Consider the following 24,111-nt stretch of genomic DNA (forward strand, 5'->3'; position numbering starts at 1 on the left):
ACAAGATGGATTCTAGCCAATCAGAAATCCTGTTACTGCCTCCCAGTACAATCAATATAGTCTCCTTTCTCCAGTCACAAAGAGCAATGAAGCCTATCGAGAGCAAGGGTAATGCTTCCAGTAGGGATGCAAGACTGATTCTAGCTAAGGGATGGGATCCTATTATGACATACCAGAACAATACTACCAGTCAATATAGTCTCCTTGTTCCAGTTGCTAAGGAGAAATGAAGCCTATCGAGAGCAAGGGTAATGCTACTGGTAAGAACACAATCAATATAGTCTCCTTGCTACAGTTGCTAAAGAGAAATAAAAGCCTATCGAGAGCAAGGGTAATGCTTCCAGTAAGGATTCAAGACTGATTCTAGCCAATCAGGGTTGAGATCCTATCATGACATCCCAGTACAACATTGCCAATCAATATAGTCTTCTTTTTCCAGTCGCTAAGGAGCAATGAAGCCTATCGAGAGCAAGGGTAATGCTTCCAGTAAGGATTCAAGACTGGGTCTAGCCAATCAGGGTTGAGATCCTATCATGGCATCCCAGTACAACACTGCCAATCAATATAGTCTTCTTTTTCCAGTTGCTAAGGAGCAATGAAGCCTATTGAGAGCAAGGGTAATGCCTCCAGTAAGGATGCAAGACTGATTCTAGCCAATCAGGGATGAGATCCTATCATGACATCCCAGTACAACATTGCCAATCAATATAGTCTTCTTTTTCCAGTCGCTAAGGAGCAATGAAGCCTATCGAGAGCAAGGGTAATGCTTCCAGTAAGGATTCAGGACTGATTCTAGCCAATCAGGGTTGAGATCCTACTATGAATCCCAATACAATATTGCCAATCAATATAGTCTCCTTGCTCCAGTTGCGAAGGAGAAATGAAGCCTATCGAGAGCAAGGGAAATGCCACTGGTAAGAACACAATCAATATAGTCTCCCTGCTACAGTCGCTAAAGAGAAATAAAGCCTATCGAGAGCAAGGGTAATGCTTCCAGTAAGGATGCAAGACTGATTCTAGCTAATCAGGGATGAGATCCTATTATCCTATTATGTATCCCAGTACAATATTGCCAATCAATATAATCTCCTTGCTCCAGTTGCTAAGGCAAAATGAAGCCTATAGAGAGCAAGGGTAATGTTACTGGTAAGAACACAATCAATATAGTCTCCTTCCTCCAGTCACTAAGGAGAAATGAAGCCAATCAAGAGCAAGGGTAATGCCAGACTGATTCTAGCCAATCAAGGATGTGATCCTATTATGACATCCCAGGACAATATTGCCAATCAATATAGTCTCCTTGCTCCTGTTGCTAAGGAGATATGAAGCCTTTTGAGAGCAAGAGTAATGCTTCCAGTAAGGATGCCCGACTGATTCTAGCCAATCAGGGATCAGATCCTATTATGACATCCCAGTACAACATTGCCAATCAATATAGTCTCCTTGCTCCTTCACTAAGGAGAAATGAAGCCTATTGAGAGCAAGGGTTATGCTTCCAGTAAGGATGCCAGACAGATTCCAGCCCATCAGGGATCCTATTATGGAATAGTAGTACACTGTTGCCAATCAATATAGTTTCCTTGCTCCTTCACTAAGGAGAAATGAAGCTATTGAGAGCAAGGGTAATGATTCCAGTAAGGATGCCAGACAGATTCCAGCCCATCAGGGATCCTATTATGGAATACTAGTACACTATTGCCAATCAATATAGTTTCCTTGCTCCTTCACTAAGGAGAAATGAAGCCTATTGAGAGCAAGGGTAATGCTTCCAGTAAGGATGCCAGACTGATTCTAGCCAATCAGGGATCCTATTATGGAATCCTAGTACACTATTGCCAATCAATATAGTCTCCTTGCTCCTTCACTAAGGAGAAATGAAGCCTATTGAGAGCAAGGGTTATGCTTCCAGTAAGGATGCCAGACAGATTCCAGCCCATCAGGGATCCTATTATGGAATCCTAGTACACTGTTGCCAATCAATATAGTCTCCTTGCTCCTTCACTAAGGAGAAATGAAGCCTATTGAGAGCAAGGGTTATGCTTCCAGTAAGGATGCCAGACTGATTCTAGCCAATCAGGGATCCTATTATGGAATCCTAGTACACTGTTGCCAATCAATATAGTCTCCTTGCTCCTTCACTAAGGAGAAATGAAGCCTATTGAGAGCAAGGGTTATGCTTCCAGTAAGGATGCCAGACAGATTCCAGCCCATCAGGGATCCTATTATGGAATCCTAGTACACTATTGCTAATCAATATAGTCTCCTTGCTCCTTCACTAAGGAGAAATGAAGCCTATTGAGAGCAAGGGTTATGCTTCCAGTAAGGATGCCAGACAGATTCCAGCCCATCAGGGATCCTATTATGGAATCCTAGTACACTGTTGCCAATCAATATAGTCTCCTTGCTCCTTCACTAAGGAGAAATGAAGCCTATTGAGAGCAAGGGTTATGCTTCCAGTAAGGATGCCAGACGGATTCCAGCCATTCAGGGATCCTATTATGGTACACTATTATGGTACACTATTATTCAGGGATCCTATTATGGTACACTAGTATACTATTGCCAATCAATATAGTCTCCTTGCTCCAGTCGCTAAGGAAAAATAAAGCCTATCGAGAGCAAGGGTAATGATACTGGTAGGAAGTAAGACTGATTCCAGTCAATCAGGAATCCTATCATGACAACCCAGTGCTATAGAGCCAATCAATATAGTATCCTTGCTCTAGTTGCTAAGGAGAAATTGAGCCTATGGAGAGCAAGGGTAATGCTTCCGATAAGAATGCAAGACTGATTCCAGCCAATCAGAACAAACCAAGCTATTGCTAAACAGGGAAGAGCCTTGAACGACTAACGAATGTATTACAACCAGAGCTTTTATAGACTGGAGCTGACTTCATCAAATCCATGAAATGTTAGCCCTAGTTGGCAGGTATCTAATGCAAGGGTCAAGAGTCAATGCAATGCAAGGCGTCCGTCCGGCGGCAATTCAATTAGCGCTTGGATGCATGCAAATAAGCAGTAGAGAAACCTGCAATCAGGCCTTGACATATCACAAGCAATGAGTTGAGGCAGCTTACAACTCTGTAGAGCAGGGATTATTTATTTGGGGTTTTTTTACCCCGCCCTTCTCACCCCGAAGAGGACCCAGGGCGGCTTACACAGTAAAGGCACGATTAGATGCCTGCATCACAACAATCATCACAAATTACAATAAATTCACAGTTACCAACAGCTTCATGCATTATTCCAATAAAATCAATACAAACCTAATTCCTCCCTTACATTGTCAGTGTTTGCTGTCTCATAGATCTGCTTTTGATACCATTTCGTCAATCCTGCTGGTCTTTAATTGCCTGGTTGCCCAAAGGCCTGGTCCCATAACCAAGTCTTCACCTTCCTCCTGAAGGAGAGGAGGGATGGTGATGCTCTGATTTCCCCCGGGAGTGAGTTCCACAGGTGAGGGGCCACCACTGAGAAAGCCCTGCTCCTCGTCCCCACCAGCCTCACTTGTGAGAGTGGTGGGGTCGAGAGCAGGGCCTCCCCAGATGATCTCAAACTCCGAGGTGGGACGTAGCGGGAGATACGTTCGGACAGATACACTGGACCGGAACCATACAGGGTTTTATAGATCAAGACCAGCACCTTGAATTGTGCTCGGAACTGAACCGGCAGCCAGTGGAGCTGGCATAGCAGGGGGGTGGTGTGCTCCCTGTATGTCGCCCCAGTGAGCAATCTGGCTGCTGCTCGCTGGACTAGTTGAAGTTTCCGAACAGTCTTCAAGGGCAACCCCACATAGAGTGCGTTGCAGTAGTCTATTCGGGATGTAACAAGAGCGTGGACCACCATGGCCAGATCAGACTTCCCAAGGTACGGGCGCAACTGGTGCACAAGTTTTAATTGCGCAAAAGCTCTCCCGGCCACCGCCGAGACCTGGGGTTCCAGGCTCAGAAATGAATCCAGGATCACTCCCAAGCTGCGAACCTGCGACTTCAGGGGGATTGACAAGCTGGAATGTGTCCAGAGGAGGGCGACTAAAATGATCAAGGGTCTGGAGAACAAGCCCTATGAGGAGCAGCTTAGGGAACTGGGCATGTTTAGCCTGAAGAAGAGAAGGCTGAGAGGGGATATGATAGCCATGTATAAATATGTGAGAGGAAGCCACAGGGAGGAGGGAGCAAGCTTGTTTTCTGCTTCCTTGGAGACTAGGACGCGGAGCAATGGCTTCAAACTACAAGAGAGGAGATTCCATCTGAACATGAGGAAGAACTTCCTGACTGTGAGAGCCGTTCAGCAGTGGAACTCTCTGCCCCGGAGTGTGGTGGAGGCTCCTTCTTTGGAAGCTTTTAAGCAGAGGCTGGATGGCCATCTGTCAGGGGTGATTTGAATGCAATATTCCTGCTTCTTGGCAGAATGGGGTTGGACTGGATGGCCCATGAGGTCTCTTCCAACTCTTTGATTCTATGATTCTATGATTCCTTGCTCAGTCCAAGAAACCCATTGGTCAATTTTGGTCAACCCGTGACAGGGTCACCATAAGTCAGAGATGACTTGAAGGCCCACAACAACAACGTGTTATACCCTTGGTCCAAAGTCATGGTGGGACTCACCGTACAGTGGACTGGTAGACCAGGTCTTCCCGTTTCCGGTAATTCTCCATGTGCGACTGGTTGGTGGAGAACATGGCGTCGAAGGTGAAGATCTTCTGCTTGATGGTCCCACCATCTGTCACCTGAGAAGGGAGACATGGAAGAGGTTGCATCAGAACTCGCAGGTTTCATACAATCTTGTTCCCTACCATCATCTGACCAAATATGTTATCTCTAGACCAGTGATGGGCAACCTTTTGAGTGTGGTGTGTCAAAATTCGCCAAAAAACGGAGCATAATTCAGGTGGTGTGTCACTTCAAGAAAAAAACAAAACCATAATTTCGCAATATTTAGTTTAAATAACAAAAAATATATAATTGTAATTCCCACTTTCTCTCTTATCATGTTGTTCTACCTCTCTTTATGTAAATAATAATCCTTTTTGGAGTGTTTAATAAAAATATAATTTAAAAAACCCAACAAAATATTATTTATTTTTAATTTAATTTAAATGTACTTCTAGCATTTAATATGCTATTTAATGTATTTCTAATAATAATAATAATAATAATAATGCAATAACAATAAAGTAACATTGCATAATAATAATTTGATATTTAATTTACCATTTCATTTAAGGCATATATATCTATATATATAAATCTGTTAGGTTGGTTCAACCGGACAGCAAAACTCTAAAACCCCCCAACGAAATGTAACCAAAATTCCCATGCCCATAACACAACCCACAAGGTACAAACATATCTACTCAAAATGAAAAACAACACAACAACACACTCACAAAATGGCAAAACAACAAAACTCAAAAATCCCCCAACGAAACTGAACCAAAATTCCCATGCCCATAACACAACCCACAAGGTACAAACATATCTACTCAAAATGAAAAACAACACAACAACACACTCACAAAACGGCAAAACAACAAAACTCAAAAAAATCCCAACGAAACTGAACCAAAATTCCCATGCCCATAACACAACCCACAAGGTACAAACATATCTACTCAAAATGAAAAACAACACAACAACACACAAAACGGCAAAACAACAAAACTCAAAAAAATCCCAACGAAACTGAACCAAAATTCCCATGCCCATAACACAACCCACAAGGTACAAACATATCTACTCAAAATGAAAAACAACACAACAACACACAAAACGGCAAAACAACAAAACTCAAAAAAATCCCAACGAAACTGAACCAAAATTCCCATGCCCATAACACAACCCACAAGGTACAAACATATCTACTCAAAATGAAAAACAACACAACAGCACACTCACAAAACGGCAAAACAAATGAGCATGCGCATTGGCGCCCAGCCGCAAGTTCCCTGGCGCGCGCACACAGCCTTCCGGCCAACGTTCCTTTTGCGGAAGCCATGCCCACTCCAAGCCCCGCCGCGTCGCTTCCCGCACACACACACACCCCGCCGCACGCACACACACAACCCCACGCTCCATCACTCCCCCCACCGCCGCACACACGCGCAACCCCACGCTCCATCACTCCCCCCCGCCGCCGCACACACACACGCAACCCCACGCTCCATCACTCCCCCCGCTGCCGCACACACACACGCAACCCCACTCCTCATAGATTCGCCATCATGGCTCTAGGCATTATTTAGGTCCTCCGGGCGATTCTATGGTATGCTTCTATTTGAAGTTACTCTAGAATAGCATTGGAAGACTTGGCAAATTCCTAGAAAGGACACCTTAGTAGGACAATTGCATGGCATGCTTCCCTAGAAAACAAAGGGAATTTCTGTTAGGTAGATAAATGCACTGTTAGATAGAAATGCATTGACTGTAACCCAATTGTGCATTACGGGTTGGAAAAATACAGTTCTAATGGATATGTGGTCACACACATCTACTGAACGGTTAAGTAGGTGGTGATGCGGAACTGGAGGGACAGGATAAAGAAGTTGAATCATAACCATGTGACAGGCATGACGAGGATTATATCACTTCCTGTTGTCCCTGTTTGATGACGAGAAGCAATGGGTATAAAAAGAAGAGTCACAAGCATGTGCACTCTCTCTTGCCATGATTCTTGTTGCTGATATCTATCATGAGTATATCTCAGTATATACCAATAGGAGATCAGGGGATCCTGATGTGAATATTACATATTACATAATGTACATATTACCTAAGTAACATATCAAGATTAAAGTCTCCACTGTGAGTTTGGATGAGAACAGCTTTCAAAGCTCCCTGCTTGAGCGGTGATGGCATGATCATCAGCGTATGGGAAACTCTCTGTTATTTGTGTAGATGTTAAACATTGATGGAGCAAGCTGGTTTTCCCTGAAGTAGGCAGTAAGAACACCTCAAGCTTCAGAGAGCTTCTGTTTAACTATGTCAAAGCTCTCTGCTTGGGTGGTGATGGCACGATCGTCAGCATAGAGGAAACTCTCTGTTATTTGTGTAGATGTTAAACATTGATGGAGCAAGCTGGTTTTCCCTGTAATAGGCAGTAGGGGCACCTAAAGCTTTTGAGAGCATATGTTCAACCATTTCAAAGCTCTCTGCTTGAGCGGTGATGGCAGGATCATCAGCATAGATTAATCTCTGTCCCTTCTGGCAGGGGCTGATCATTTGTGTAAATGTTAAACACTGAATGAGCAAGTTGGTTTTCCCTGTAATAAGTAGTAAGAGCATCTCAAGCTTTGGAGAGCTCCTGTTCAACCATTTCAGAGCTCTCTGCTTGAGCGATGATGGCATGGTCGTCAGCGTAGATGAAACTCTCTGTCCCTTCTGGCAGTTTGAGTAAATGTTGATCTTTGATGGTGCAAGCTGGTTTTCCCTGTAACAGGCAGTAAGAGCACATAAAGCTTCAGAGAGCTTCTGTTCAATTATTTCAAAGCTCTCTGCTTAAGCGGTGATGGCATGATCGTCAGCATAGGGAAACTCTCTGTTATTTGTGTAGATGTTAAACATCGATGGAGCAAGCTGGTTTCCCCTGTAATAGGCAGTAAGAGCACCTCAAGCTTTGGAGACCTCCTGTTCAACCATTTCAAAGCTCCCTCCTTGGGTGGTGATGGCACAATCGTCAGCATAGATGAAACTCTCTGTCCCATTTGGCAGTGGCTAATCATTTCTGTAAATGTTAAACATTGATGGATCAAGCTGGTTTCCCCTGTAATAGGCAATAAGAGCACCTCGAGCTTCAGAGAGCTTCTATTCAACTATGTCAAAGCTCTCTGCTTGAGCGGTGATGACATGATCATCAGTGTAGATGAAACTCTCTGTCCCTTTTGATCATTTCTGTAAATGTCAAACATTGATGGTGCAAGTTAGTTTTCCCTGTAATAGGCAGTAATAGGCTGTTAGAGCACCTCAAGCTTTGGAGAGTTCCTGTTCAACCATTTCAAAGCTCTTTGCTTGAGTGGTGATGGCATGATCATCAGCGTAGATGAAAATCTCTGTCCCTTCTGGCAGTTTGGGTAAATGTTGAACTTTGATGGAGCAAGCTGGTTTTCCCTGTAATAGGCAGTAAGAACACCTCAAGCTCCAGAGAGCTTCTGTTCAACCATTTCAAAGCTCTCTGCTTGAACGGTGATGACATGATCATCAGCATAGATGAAACTCTCTGTCCTTTCTGGCAGTTTGAGTAAACGTTGAACTTTGATGGTGCAAGCTGGTTTTCGCTGTAATAGGCAGTAAGAACACCTCAAGCTCCAGAGAGGTTCTGCTCAACCATTTCAAAGCTCTTTGCTTGAGTGGTGATGATGTGATCATCAGCATAGATGAAACTCTCTGTCCCTTCTGGCAGTTTGAGTAAACGTTGAACTTTGATGGAGCAAGCTGGTTTTCCCTGTAATAGGCAGTTAGAGCACCTCAAGCTTTGGAGAGCTTCTGTTCAACCATTTCAAAGCTCTTTGCTTGAGTGGTGATGGCATGATCATCAGCATAGATGAAACTGTCCCTTCTGGCAGTTTGGGTAAATGTTGATGGTGCAAGCTGGTTTCCCCTGTAATAGGCAGTAAGAACACCTCAAGCTTCCGAGAGCTTCTGTTCAACTATGTCAAAGCTTTCTGCTTGAGCGGTGATGACATGATCATCAGCATAGATGAAACTCTCTGTCCCTTCTGGCAGTTTGCGTAAATGTTGATCGTGCAAGCTGGTTTCCCCTGTAATAGGCAGTAAGAACACCTCAAGCTCCAGAGAGCTTCTGCTCAACCATTTCAAAGCTCTTTGCTTGAGTGGTGATGATGTGATCGTCAGCATAGATGAAACTCTCTGACCCTTCTGACAGTTTGAGTAAATGTTGAATTTTGATAGTGCAAGCTGGTTTTCCCTGTAATCGGCAGTTAGAACACCTCAAGCTTTGGAGAGCTTCTGTTCAACCATTTCAAAGTTCTTTGCTTGAGTGGGGATGGCATGATCATCAGCATAGATGAAACTCTCTGTCCCTTCTGACAGTTTGAGTAAATGTTGAATTTTGATGGTGCAAGCTGGTTTTCCCTGTAATAGGTAGTAAGAGCACCTCAAACTTTGGAGAGCTTCTGCTCAACCATTTCAAAGCTCTTTGCTTGAGTGGTGATGATGTGATCGTCAGCATAGATGAAACTCTCTGACCCTTCTGACAGTTTGAGTAAATGTTGAATTTTGATAGTGCAAGCTGGTTTTCCCTGTAATCGGCAGTTAGAACACCTCAAGCTTTGGAGAGCTTCTGTTCAACCATTTCAAAGTTCTTTGCTTGAGTGGGGATGGCATGATCATCAGCATAGATGAAACTCTCTGTCCCTTCTGACAGTTTGAGTAAATGTTGAATTTTGATGGTGCAAGCTGGTTTTCCCTGTAATAGGTAGTAAGAGCACCTCAAACTTTGGAGAGCTTCTGCTCAACCATTTCAAAGCTCTTTGCTTGAGTGGTGATGATGTGATCGTCAGCATAGATGAAACTCTCTGTTCCTTCTGGCAGTCGGTGATCAGTCGTGTCAATGCTAAACATTGATGGAGGGAGCTTGCTCCCCTGAGGCAGGCTATTTCAACCAAAAAATAGACGATAGCAAACAAATATCTACTTAAAGTTCAATATGTAATCTTTCCATATTCTGGCCTCGCTTTTTCTTGGTTGATAAGCAAAATTATTATTTATTATTATTTATTAATGCACTTGTATACCGCTAATATCTCAGCCTAAATCGGCGACTCATTGCGGTTTACAACATTTAAAAAACAATATTCAGTTAAAAGCATAAAACACATATACAGTACAAATTATTGGGCCACCAATAACAATCCTATGCATCTCATAACTGGAATCGTAATCCAAAATTCATCGTCCGTGTATAACCAATCCTTAGTCATCACAATTCGTTACAACGGATTAACCGAATGCTTGTTTAAACATCCATGTCTTCAATCTTTTCCGAAACACCATCAGCGAAGGGGCTGATCGTACCTCTATGGGGAGGGTGTTCCAAAGCCGGGGGGCCACCACAGAAAAGGCCCTATCTCTCGTCCCCGCCAGCCGAGCTTGAGAAGCAGGCAGGATCGAGAGCAGGGTCTCCCCGGAAGATCTCAAACTCCTGGTGGGTTCATAGGCAGAGATGCGGTCAGATAGGTAGCTTGGGCCGGAACCGTTTAGGGCTTTAAAGGCCAACGCCAGCACTTTGAATTCAGCCCGGTAGCAGATCGGTAGCCAGTGGAGTTGGCGCAACAGGGGGGTTGTATGCTCCCTGCGCTCCGCTCCTGTTAAAATCATGGCTGCCGAGCGTTGGACTAGTTGGAGCTTCCGAGCTGTCTTCAAAGGCAACCCCACGTAGAGAGCGTTGCAGTAGTCTAAACGGGATTTAACCAGAGCGTGGACTACCGTGGCCAAGTCAGACTTCCCAAGGTATGGGCGCAGCTGGCACACAAGCTTTAGCTGTGCAAATGCTCCCCTGGTCACCGCCGAAACCTGGGGTTCCAGGCTCAGCGATGAGTCCAGGATCACTCCCAAGCTGCGAACCTGCATCTTCAGGGGGAGTGTGGCCCCATCCAACACAGGCTGTAACCCTATGCCCTGTTCGGCCTTGCAACTGACCAGGAGTACCTCTGTCTTGTCTGGATTCAATTTCAATTTGTTCGCCCTCATCCAGACCGTCACAGCGGCCAGGCACCAGTTCAGGACCTGGACAGCCTCCTTAGTAGCAGGTGGAAAGGAGTGACAGAGTTGGACATCATCCGCGTACAGATGACACCGTACCCCGAAACTCCGGATGATCTCCCCCAGCGGCTTCATGTAGATGTTAAACAACATGGGAGACAATATTGAGCCCTGAGGAACCCCACAAGACAATGGTTGTGGGGTTGAACAGGTGTCCCCCAACAACACCTTCTGAGATCGACCCTCCAGGAATGACCGGAGCCACTGCAAAACAGTACCTCCAAGACCCATCCCCGCGAGGCGTCCCAGAAGGATACCGTGGTCGACGGTATCGAAGGCCGCTGAGAGGTCGAGCAGCACCAACAGGGACACACTCCCCCTGTCGAGCTCCCGGCGCAGATCATCCACTAAGGCGACCAAGGCTGTCTCGGTACCATGTCCCGGCCTAAAGCCAGACTGTGCCGGGTCTAGATAATCCGTGTCTACCAAGAATGCCTGGAGTTGTGAGGCCACCACACGTTCCAAGACTTTGCCCAAGAAGGGGAGATTGGAAACTGGCCGATAGTTGTCGAATTTAGTGGGGTCCAGTGATGGTTTCTTCAACAGCGGTTTTATTATAGCTTGTTTTAAGCTCGCTGGAAACTTGCCTTCCCGAAGGGAAGCATTAACCACCACCTTAACCCACTCAGCCAATCCCCTTCTGGCCTCCTTTAGAAGCCAGGATGGGCAGGGGTCCAGGATGCATGTGGTTGGCCTCATTCCTCCAAGTATCTTATCTTAAATTACGCATCAAAATCATGCCTGAAAAAGGTCGCTTCATTGGATTCTCTCTTCCTTTTCCCCATTTCTCCTTTCTGCCCTTCCCAGGCTCTTCCTTCCCCTTCCTTGCAGTTAGGGCATGTTTAAAAATAAATTAGTACAAAAATAAGTTGAGAGGGGGGGAAAGAGAGCGCATTATCCCCAAGGAGGAATTGAGGGATTTCTCTCCCTCGCAATTTTTTGGAGACGGAAAATAGATATCGAGGAACGGGAGCAATCCGCTTTGATCCGCAGCCTCCATTCAAAGACCCGCAGCGAGGAGATGAATGCGGAGCGAAAAGATTGCCGAAGGCCTGAAGGAAGACAAGGGAATCGGACCGGGCCACCGCCGAGCTCTGAAGATCAGAACGGGGCTTTTAGCGTCTTAGATGCGCGCCAAAGGCTTCAGATCTCTCAAGGAGGTTGATCCCACCACGGTTTTCCAGCCTGCGTTCTCCAACACCAAGGAGGTCACCATCGCCAATAAGGAGGCAACACGTGCCGCGGAATCCGAGGATGTCATGGACCAGCGTGCAAAATTGAACGGATGCAAGGATTCTCCATCTTTCACCACAAACTGATAGACAGGTAATAGAAATAGATCAATAGAATTAAATCCAGACAAGACAGAGGTACTCCTGGTCAGTCGCAAGGCCGAACAGGGCATAGGGTTACAGCCTGTGCTGGATGGGGTCGCACTCCCCTTGAAGGCGCAGGTTCGCAGCTTGGGTGTGATCCTGGATTCATTGTTGAGCCTGGATCCCCGGGTTTCAGCGGTGACCAGGGGAGCATTTGCACAGCTCAGGCTCGTGCGTCGGAAAGTCTGACTTGGCCACGGTGGTACACGCTCTGGTCACATCCCGCCTTGACTACTGCAACGCTCTCTACGTGGGGCTGCCCTTGAAGACGGCCCGGAAGCTTCAGCTAGTCCAGCGCGCGGCAGCCATGTTACTAACAGGAGCGGGACACAGGGAGCACACAACGCCCTTGCTGTCCCAGCTCCACTGGCTGCCGATCTGCTACCGGGCCCAATTTAAGGTGCTGGTGTTGGCCTACAAAGCCCTAAACGGTTCCGGCCCAAAATACCTTGCTGACCGCATCTCGGCCTATGAGCCCACGAGGGCCTTGAGATCGTCATACAGGGAGCGTCATACAGGGAGCATACCACCCCCCTGTTATGCCAGCTCCACTGCTCTCGACCCCACCACTCTCACAAGTGAGGCTGGTGGGGACGAGGAGCAGGGCTTTCTCAGTGGTGGCTCCTCACCTGTGGAACTCACTCCCCGGGGAAATCAGGGCAGCATCATCCCTCCTCGCCTTTAGGAGGAGGGTGAAGACATGGTTGTGGGACCAGGCCTTTGGGCACTCCAGCAATTAAAGCAGACATTCAGGCGAGTAAGACCAGCAGGACGGATAAAGGGGAACAGGAAACTAGAACTATGAATGAGCAAACGCTGACCATGTAAAAGGAGAAATTGGGTTTGTATGGGGTTTTTATTGATTTTATTGGTTTTATGGGATTAATGTATGAATTTATGTATGAATTGTTGTTAATTGATTTGATGTAATTTTGTGTACACTTGTTTTATGATACAGGCATCAAATTGTGCCTTGCTGCTGTAAGCCGCCCTGAGTCCCCTTCGGGGTGAGAAGGGCGGGGTATAAGAACCCCAAATAAATAAATAAATAAATAAATAAATAAATCGTCCGGGGAGGCCCTTCTCTCGATCCCGCCTGCCTCACAGGCACGTCTGGCGGGGACGAGAGATAGGGCCTTCTCGGTGGTGGCCCCCCGGCTGTGGAACACCCTCCCTGTAGACATCAGACAGGCGCCCTCCCTTATGTCATTCCGCCAGCTGCGCCCGTACCTCGGGAAGTCTGACTTGGCCACGGTGGTACACGCTCTGGTCACATCCCGCCTTGACTACTGCAACGCTCTCTACGTGGAGCTGCCCTTGAAGACGGCCCGGAAGCTTCAGCTAGTCCAGCGCGCGGCAGCCATGTTACTAACAGGAGCGGGACGCAGGGAGCACACAACGCCCTTGCTGTCCCAGCTCCACTGGCTGCCGATCTGCTACCGGGCCCAATTTAAGGTGCTGGTGTTGGCCTACAAAGCCCTAAACGGTTCCGGCCCAAAATACCTTGCTGACCGCATCTCGGCCTACGAGCCCACGAGGGCCTTGAGATCGTCCGGGGAGGCCCTTCTCTCGATCCCGCCTGCCTCACAGGCACGTCTGGCGGGGACGAGAGATAGGGCCTTCTCGGTGGTGGCCCCCCGGCTGTGGAACACCCTCCCTGTAGACATCAGACAGGCGCCCTCCCTTATGTCATTCCGCCAGCTGCGCCCATACCTCGGGAAGTCTGACTTGGCCACGGTGGTACACGCTCTGGTCACATCCCGCCTTGACTACTGCAATGCTCTCTACGTGGGGCTGCCCTTGAAGATGGCCCGGAAGCTTCAGCTAGTCCAGCGCGCGGCAGCCATGTTACTAACAGGAGCGGGACGCAGGGAGCACACAACGCCCTTGCTGTCCCAGCTCCACTGGCTGCCGATCTGCTACCGGGCCCAATTTAAGGTGCTGGTGTTGGCCTACAAAGCCCTAAACGGTTCCGGCCCAAAATACCTTGCTGACCGCATCTCGGCCTACGAGCCCACGAGGGCCTTGAGATCGTCCGGGGAGGCCCTTCTCTCGATCCCGCCTGCCTCACAGGCACGTCTGGCGGGGACGAGAGATAGGGCCTTCTCGGTGGTGGCCCCCCGGCTGTGGAACACCCTCCCTGTAGACATCAGACAGGCGCCCTCCCTTATGTCATTCCGCCAGCTGCGCCCGTACCTCGGGAAGTCTGACTTGGCCACGGTGGTACACGCTCTGGTCACATCCCGCCTTGACTACTGCAACGCTCTCTACGTGGAGCTGCCCTTGAAGACGGCCCGGAAGCTTCAGCTAGTCCAGCGCGCGGCAGCCATGTTACTAACAGGAGCGGGACGCAGGGAGCACACAACGCCCTTGCTGTCCCAGCTCCACTGGCTGCCGATCTGCTACCGGGCCCAATTTAAGGTGCTGGTGTTGGCCTACAAAGCCCTAAACGGTTCCGGCCCAAAATACCTTGCTGACCGCATCTCGGCCTATGAGCCCACGAGGGCCTTGAGATCGTCCGGGGAGGCCCTTCTCTCGATCCCGCCTGCCTCACAGGCACGTCTGGCGGGGACGAGAGATAGGGCCTTCTCGGTGGTGGCCCCCTGGCTGTGGAACACCCTCCCTGTAGACATCAGACAGGCACCCTCCCTTATGTCATTCCGCAAGAGCCTAAAGACATGGTTATTTGAGAAGGCGTTTAACTAAGTGCTAAACAATTGGCAATGACAACTGGAATGGAATATGGATTACGAGATTGGTTTATGATTCTACGATGAGACGGCGCGGATGATTTCGTGTAATTATATTATTGTTGTATTGCTGATTGTTATGTTGATATGCTGTTGTGTTATTGCTTCATTGTAAACTGTTTTTATATGTTGTACACCGCCGTGAGTCGCCCTAGGGCTGAGAACGGCGGTCAACAAATGCAGTAAATAAATAAATAAATAAATAAATAATTGATAGATCACAGAAACAGCTAGACAGGCATACGATAAACAGATAGATGGTCCACCACAGGAGAAGGCAATCTAATAGATTGATAGATCAATCGATTGATTAATAGATCGATAGATAGATAGATCACAGACGATAAACTGAGAAATGGATGAATTGATGGTCGGATATAGATAGAGGAAAGGTGGATCACAAATAGATACAGAGATTGATAAGTGATAGATAGACAGACACAGACAAACATGATAGACAGGAGAGAAAGAGAAAGGGGGGGGGGGTGAGAGATAGACAGAGGGACAGATGGACAGATAGATAGGCAGATCGAGAAGACAGATCTTAGAAATAGGTAGATGGATGGACAGACAAATGGACAGGCATACTATAGATATGATAGATAGATAGATAGATAGATAGATAGATAGCTTATAGAAAGAGATTGATGGATAGACAAACAGAGAGGATGGATAGATAGATGGATGGATAGAAAGATAGATAGATAGTAGGCTTGGGCAACCACGGAAAAAATTGGTTCTAAACTCGTTTCGTTTTTAGGGGGCCCTTGCGTTTCGTTTTTTAAAATAATTCCAAAATTTTCCTTTAAAAAATTTCAAAATTTACAAAATTTCGTAAAATTACGAATCGATTCGTTAATGGCGGACGAGATTGCTCAATATGCTAAAAAACCTCCAAATGGGCCAGGGGGAACTTCTCAAGCTTCCCTCTCCCTCTGTTGTTGACTGTTGGTGTGATAAAACAAACAACTATACAACTTGCGCTAGACACGCAAAAATAATTACGAAATAATTATGAAATAATTACGAAATGATTTCAAAATAATTATGAAATAATTATGAAATAAATTGGAAAAATTGTTTCGAATCTTAATTACTCCTCACACTATTCCTGCATGGCTCAATATTGGATCATAAGCTAATTTAAATACGAATTAATAATGAATTACGAAATTAACGAACGAAACCTCCCAAGCCTAATAGATAGATAGATAGATAGATAGATAGATAGATAGATAGATGGATGGATGGATGGATGATACATGGATAGATAGCTCATAGAAAGAGATGGATGGATAGACAAACGGACTGAGGATCGCTCGATAGATAGATCACTCATAGAAAGAGATGGATGAACAGATGGATGGATGATGGATAAATAGATAGATCATAGAAAGAGATAGATGGATAGACAAATGGGAAGAGGATAGATAGATAGATAGATAGATAGATAGATAGATAGATAGGATAGATAGATACATACATACATAGCTTGACAGACAGACAATAGATAGATAGATAGATAGATAGATAGATAGATAGATAGATAGATAGATAGATGATAGAGAGAGAGATAGATAGATCATGGAAAGAGTGAGATGGATGGACAGACGCATGGACAGATGGACAGATGATAGATAGATAGATAGATAGATAGATAGATAGATAGATAGATAGATAGATAGATAGAAAGATAGACTGATAGATGGATAGGTAGCTCGTAGAAAGAGATGGATGGATGGATGAACAGACGGATGGATGACGGATAAATAGATAGATCATAGAAAGAGATAGATGGATAGAGAAATGGAAAGAGTATAGATAGATAGACAGACAGACAGACAGACAGATAGATAGCCTGACAGACAAACGATGGATAGATAGATAGATAGATAGATAGATAGATAGATAGATAGACAGATAGATCGATAGATAGATAGATAGATGATTGATAGATAGGTAGCTCATAGAAAGAGATGGATGGATAGACAAATGAACAGAGGATAGATAGATAGCTCATAGAAAGAGATGGATGGATGAACAGACGGATGGATGATGGATAAATAGATCATAGAAAAAGATAGATAGATAGACAAATGGAAAGAGGATAGATAGATAGATAGATAGATAGATAGATAGATAGATAGATAGATAGACAGAAAGCCTGACAAACAGACAGAGGATGGATAGATCGATAGATGGAAAGAGAGATGGATATACAGGCGGATGGACAGATGATAGATAAATAGATAAAGATACATGCGTAGATAGAACGATAGATCGATCGACAGATAGATAAATAGATAGATAGATAGACAGACAGATACATCCTATTGGACAATAATAATACGCAATGATATCCTTCCCTCTCTCTTGTCTGTCTTTCTGACACACAACCACATAACTTCATCTTAGCACAGATGCATACTAATACTCAATTCTATGGGGGCTTTATTGGATCCAACTTTGGAGATGGCTCATTTTGGGGAGGTCTCAACCTCAGAGCCTAACCTTAGGACAGGCCCAAGTCTCCCATTTCCCCCATTGGGTGACCTTGGATTGAAACAACAACCCAAATTGCTTGCGGTACGGATGAAAATGCTGACGATTCCTATTTTCTAACCAGCCGTCAATATCATCCGCTTCTTGGGAAATATTCGGGGAGAGGGATGTGGGTCTGAAACATACAATTTAAACAACCCTGGCGAACCCACTGAGAGTTGTTTTTCCCCTTTTACACGGCGGCGGCGGGATCCGACCGTAAGTGGGATATCAAGTTTATTACAGCTATTTTCGAGCTGTAATTGGTTTTGTAGAACACGGGGAAGGAGAGGAGGACGGAAATTGTAGTTGACCGACGGAGGGGGGCTTTGGAGTGTTTCTAGGTCTGCTCTGTTATGTTTGCTTGGCTCGCTTTCCCATTTCCAAAGAGGCCGCAAAAGCCAGGCAGTGATTTGTTTTCCCCCAGCTGCGAATGAAGCTCTCGAAAGGCGAGGGAAGCCATAACGGCGTGCGTTTTGTGTGCATTTCCTCCCCGAAATCATGATTGCTTCTTTCATTGTCGAGAGGCCGAGCTAGTCCAATGTGGGCTAGGCAAAACTACGGTGAGGTGGATCTGGAATTGGTTAAGTGGACAAACACAGAGAGTGCTCACTAATGCTTCCTCTTCATCTTGGAAAGAAGTGACAAGTGGAGTGCCGCAGGGTTCCGTCCTGGGCCCGGTCCTGTTCAACATCTTTATTAATGACTTAGATGAAGGGCTAGAAGGCATGATCATCAAGTTTGCAGATGACACCAAATTGGGAGGGATAGCCAATAGTCCAGAGGACAGGAGCAGAATTCAAAACGATCTTGACAGATTAGAGAGATGATTGGCCAAAATTAACAAAATGAAGTTCAACAGGGACAAATGCAAGATACTCCACTTTGGCAGAAAAAATGAAAGGCAAAGATACAGAATGGGGGACGATGCCTGGCTCGAGAGCAGTACGTGTGAAAAAGATCCTGGAGTCCTCGTGGACAACAAGTTAAACATGAGCCAGGAATGTGATGTGGTGGCAAAAAAAGCCAATGGGATTTTGGCCTGCATCAATAGGAGCATAGTGTCTAGATCTAAGGAAGTAATGCTACCCCTCTATTCTGCTTTGGTTAGACCACACCTGGAATATTGTGTCCAATTCTAACTGTGCTAAAACACAAAAGAGACATACACAAGAAGTGGAAAAAGGGAGAAATCACCAAAGAAGAATTCAAACTAACACACCTGGAATATTGTGTCCAATTCTGGGCACCACAATTCAAGAGAGATCTTGACAAGCTGGAATGTGTCCAGAGGAGGGCGACTCAAATGATCAAGGGTCTGGAGAACAAGCCCTATGAGGAGCGGCTTAGGGAACTGGGCATGTTTAGCCTGAAGAAGAGAAGGCTGAGAGGAGATATGATAGCCATGTATAAATATGTGAGAGGAAGCCACAGGGAGGAGGGAGCAAGCTTGTTCTCTGCTTCCTTGGAGACTACGACGCAATGGAACAATGTCTTCAAACTACAAGAGAGGAGATTCCATCTGAACATTAGGAAGAACTTCCTGACTGTGAGAGCCGTTCAGCAGTGGAACTCTCTGCCCCGGAGTGTGGTGGAGGCTCCTTCTTTGGAAGCTTTTAAGCAGAGGCTGGATGGCCATTTGTCAGGGGTGATTTGAATGCAATATTCCTGCTTCTTGGCAGGGGGTTGGACTGGATGGCCCATGAGGTCTCTTCCAACTCTTTGATTCTATGATTCTATGATTCTATGGACCACATCGAAGCGCCTTTTGGCGAGTCAGACCTTCGGTTCATCTAAACAGACTCTGAATTATCAGCGGTCCAAAACTACAATCGGTCGTAGCTGGCTGGCTGTGAAACGGAGATAACAACAAACATCACAGAGTGTCACTTGTTGGTTGTTATCTCTGTTTCACAGTCAACTCGGTATAATGATAGTTATGGGAAATCCAGAGTCGATTTAAGGATCTAAGGATTGGCCAAGTCTCGTCGGATAACGTGAGACGTTTTGGCGTAATTGTGCTATTCGGATCTTTCCTCGTTCCGTTGGGGATTGCTTCCCAAACACCTCTCAACACGAACGCTTTGCTGAATCTCAATTTGCACATCTCGCTATTCCTTCTCGTTCTTCCTAGTTCTTTATCATCTTAACACCTCACGTTATTTCAGATGATGATGACAATGGCGCATTTGTGCGTACTCTATTTTCCCCAAGCTGTCTACAATGTGTTGGCTTGTCCAACGATTTTTGGGAGGCATTCTCCAAAGTGCGTACACTTATATTTGGAGATATAGGGTTCAACAGCTTGGAGAGAGCTCTCAAGACCATGGAGTGAACCTATCACTTACCAATAGGACTCCTCATCCCAATCCATGGGTGCTCAAGTCCCATTATATGCAATAGAAAAGCCTTCAACAATCCGTGGTCACTCTTGGGGGAAAAAACAACACCACAAAAACATAGCTTTCCAAGGAAATTGACCTCTATTGATGGAATAAGACCCTACATTAAGTCGAGACATGAAGGTGATCAGGGAAACCTGTCATGGAAGGTCCTCCAGTCTCCAAGGATGATGACCATTTGGAATCGACACATGAAGATATTCATGAAGTCATGGCTTGGAAGGTCCTCCAGTCTCCAAGGATGATGACCATTTGGAGTCGAGCCATGGAGGTGATCATGGAGACCTGGCTTGGAAAGTCCTCCAGTCTCCAAGGGTGATGGCTATTTGGAGTTGAGACATGGAGGTGATTATGGAAACCTGCCTTGGGAGTTCCTCCAGTCTCCAAGGGTGATGACCATTTGGAATCGAGAGATGAAGATATTCATGAAGTCATGGCTTGGAAGGTCCTCCAGTCTCCAAGGATGATGACCATTTGGAGTCGAGCCATGGAGGTGATCATGGAGACCTGGCTTGGAAGGTCCTCCAGTCTCCAAGGATGATAGCTGTTTGGAGTTGAGACATGGAGGTGATTATGGAGACCTGCCTTGGAAGTTCCTCCAGTCTCCAAGGATGATGACCATTTGGAGTCGAACCATGGAGGTGATCATGGAGACCTGGCTTGGAAGGTCCTCCTGTCTCCAAGGATGATGACCATTTGGAGTTAAGCCATAGAGGTGAACATGGAGACCAGGCTTGGAAGGTCCTCCTGTCTCCAAGGATGCTGACCATTTGGAGATGCTTCTGGTACTGAATCCATAGTTAATCTTGCCAAGAACATCCTAGTTTTCCTAACAAGTAGCTCTCAATTGATGGAATAAGGCCTGCTTTGTGTATCTCACACTCTATAGTGGAGACATGAAGGTGATCATGGAGACCTGGCTTGGAAGGCCCTCCAGTCTCCTTGGAAGACAATTGTTTGGAGTTGAGACATGAAGGTGATCATGGAGACCTGACTTGGAAGGTCCTCCAGTCTCCAAGAATAATGATTGTTGGAGTTGAGACATGAAAGTGATCATGGAGACTTGGCTTAGAAGGTCCTCCAGTCTCCAAGAATAATGATTGTTGGAGTTGAAACAGGAAAGTGATCATGGAGATGGCATGGAAGGTCCTCCAGTCTCCAAGGATGATGGCCATTTGTAGTTGAGACATGAAAGAGACTTGGCATGGAAGGTCCTCCAGTCTCCAAGGATGATGACCATTTGGAGTTGAGACATGAAAGAGACTTGGCATGGAAGGTCCTCCAGTATCCAAGGATGATGGCCATTTGGAGTTGAGACATGAAAGAGACTTGGCATGGAAGGTCCTCCAGTATCCAAGGATGATGGCCATTTGGAGTTGAGACATGAAAGAGACTTGGCATGGAAGGTCCTCCAGTCTCCAAGGATGATGACCATTTGGAATTGAGACATGAAAGAGACTTGGCATGGAAGGCCCTCCAGTCTCCAAGGATGATGGCCATTTGGAGTTGAGACATGAAAGAGACTTGGCATGGAAGGTCCTCCAGTTTCCAAGGATGATGACCATTTGTAGTTGAGACATGAAAGAGACTTGGCATGGAAGGCCCTCCAGTCTCCAAGGATGATGGCCATTTGGAGTTGAGACATGAAAGAGACTTGGCATGGAAGGTCTTCCAGTCTCCAAGGATGATGACCATTTGGAGTTGAGACATGAAAGAGATTTGGCATGGAAGGCCCTCCAGTCTCCAAGGATGATGACCATTTGGAATTGAGACATGAAAGAGACTTGGCATGGAAGGTCCTCCAGTCTCCAAGGATGATGACCATTTGGAGTTGAGACATGAAAGAGACATGGCATGGAAAGTCCTCCAGTCGCCAAGGATGATGACCATTTGGAGTTGAGACATGAAAAAGACTTGGCATGGAAGGTCCTCCAGTCTCCAAGGATGATGACCATTTGGAGTTGAGACATGAAAAAGACTTGGCATGGAAGGTCCTCCAGTCTCCAAGGATGATGACCATTTGGAGTTGAGACATGAAAGAGACTTGGCATGGAAGGTCCTCCAGTCTCCAAGGATGATGACCATTTGGAGTTGAGACATGAAAGTGATCATGGAGACTTGGCATGGAAGGTGCTCCTATCTTCCAAGGATGATGACCATTTGGAGTCGAGCCATGGAGGTGATCATGGAGACCTGGCATGGAAGGTCCTCCTGTCTCCAAGGATGCTGACCATTTGGAGATGCTTCTGGTACTGAATCTGGATAATCCCTCCAGTCTCCTTGGATGACAATTGTCTGGAGTTGAGACATGAAGGTGATCATGGAGACCTGGCTTGGAAGGTCCTCCAGTCTCTAAGAATAATGATTGTTGGAGTTGAGACATGAAAGAGACTTGGCATGGAAGGTCCTCCAGTCTCGAAGGATGATGACCATTTGGAGATGCTTCTGTTACTGAATCTGGATAATCCCTCCAGTCTCCTTGGATGACAATTGTCTGGAGTTGAGACATGAAGGTGATCATGGAGACCTGGCTTGGAAGGTCCTCCAGTCTCCAAGGATGATGACCATTTGGAGTTAAGCCATAGAGGTGAACATGGAGACCAGGCTTGGAAGGTCCTCCTGTCTCCAAGGATGCTGACCATTTGGAGATGCTTCTGGTACTGAATCCATAGTTAATCTTGCCAAGAACATCCTAGTTTTCCTAACAAGTAGCTCTCAATTGATGGAATAAGGCCTGCTTTGTGTATCTCACACTCTATAGTGGAGACATGAAGGTGATCATGGAGACCTGGCTTGGAAGGCCCTCCAGTCTCCTTGGAAGACAATTGTTTGGAGTTGAGACATGAAGGTGATCATGGAGACCTGACTTGGAAGGTCCTCCAGTCTCCAAGAATAATGATTGTTGGAGTTGAGACATGAAAGTGATCATGGAGACTTGGCTTAGAAGGTCCTCCAGTCTCCAAGAATAATGATTGTTGGAGTTGAAACAGGAAAGTGATCATGGAGATGGCATGGAAGGTCCTCCAGTCTCCAAGGATGATGGCCATTTGTAGTTGAGACATGAAAGAGACTTGGCATGGAAGGTCCTCCAGTCTCCAAGGATGATGACCATTTGGAGTTGAGACATGAAAGAGACTTGGCATGGAAGGTCCTCCAGTATCCAAGGATGATGGCCATTTGGAGTTGAGACATGAAAGAGACTTGGCATGGAAGGTCCTCCAGTATCCAAGGATGATGGCCATTTGGAGTTGAGACATGAAAGAGACTTGGCATGGAAGGTCCTCCAGTCTCCAAGGATGATGACCATTTGGAATTGAGACATGAAAGAGACTTGGCATGGAAGGCCCTCCAGTCTCCAAGGATGATGGCCATTTGGAGTTGAGACATGAAAGAGACTTGGCATGGAAGGTCCTCCAGTTTCCAAGGATGATGACCATTTGTAGTTGAGACATGAAAGAGACTTGGCATGGAAGGCCCTCCAGTCTCCAAGGATGATGGCCATTTGGAGTTGAGACATGAAAGAGACTTGGCATGGAAGGTCTTCCAGTCTCCAAGGATGATGACCATTTGGAGTTGAGACATGAAAGAGATTTGGCATGGAAGGCCCTCCAGTCTCCAAGGATGATGACCATTTGGAATTGAGACATGAAAGAGACTTGGCATGGAAGGTCCTCCAGTCTCCAAGGATGATGACCATTTGGAGTTGAGACATGAAAGAGACATGGCATGGAAAGTCCTCCAGTCGCCAAGGATGATGACCATTTGGAGTTGAGACATGAAAAAGACTTGGCATGGAAGGTCCTCCAGTCTCCAAGGATGATGACCATTTGGAGTTGAGACATGAAAAAGACTTGGCATGGAAGGTCCTCCAGTCTCCAAGGATGATGACCATTTGGAGTTGAGACATGAAAGAGACTTGGCATGGAAGGTCCTCCAGTCTCCAAGGATGATGACCATTTGGAGTTGAGACATGAAAGTGATCATGGAGACTTGGCATGGAAGGTGCTCCTATCTTCCAAGGATGATGACCATTTGGAGTCGAGCCATGGAGGTGATCATGGAGACCTGGCATGGAAGGTCCTCCTGTCTCCAAGGATGCTGACCATTTGGAGATGCTTCTGGTACTGAATCTGGATAATCCCTCCAGTCTCCTTGGATGACAATTGTCTGGAGTTGAGACATGAAGGTGATCATGGAGACCTGGCTTGGAAGGTCCTCCAGTCTCTAAGAATAATGATTGTTGGAGTTGAGACATGAAAGAGAC

The 24,111-nt window shown here is 46.1% G+C and overlaps 1 protein-coding gene across 1 annotated transcript in view; it reads right to left on the reverse strand.

Annotated features, from left to right (window-relative positions):
* The window catches only part of IGSF21 (immunoglobin superfamily member 21), a 251,962-nt gene that overhangs the window by 97,564 nt on the left and 130,287 nt on the right, over window positions 1–24,111 (reverse strand). The window contains exon 3 of the mRNA XM_067472731.1: window positions 4,608–4,729. Within this exon, the coding sequence (XP_067328832.1) occupies window positions 4,608–4,729 (122 nt within the window). The remainder of the gene's footprint in view (window positions 1–4,607; window positions 4,730–24,111) is intronic.

Source organism: Anolis sagrei, chromosome 13 (genome assembly GCF_037176765.1).
Source record: "Anolis sagrei isolate rAnoSag1 chromosome 13, rAnoSag1.mat, whole genome shotgun sequence".
Taxonomy (NCBI): domain Eukaryota; kingdom Metazoa; phylum Chordata; class Lepidosauria; order Squamata; family Dactyloidae; genus Anolis; species Anolis sagrei.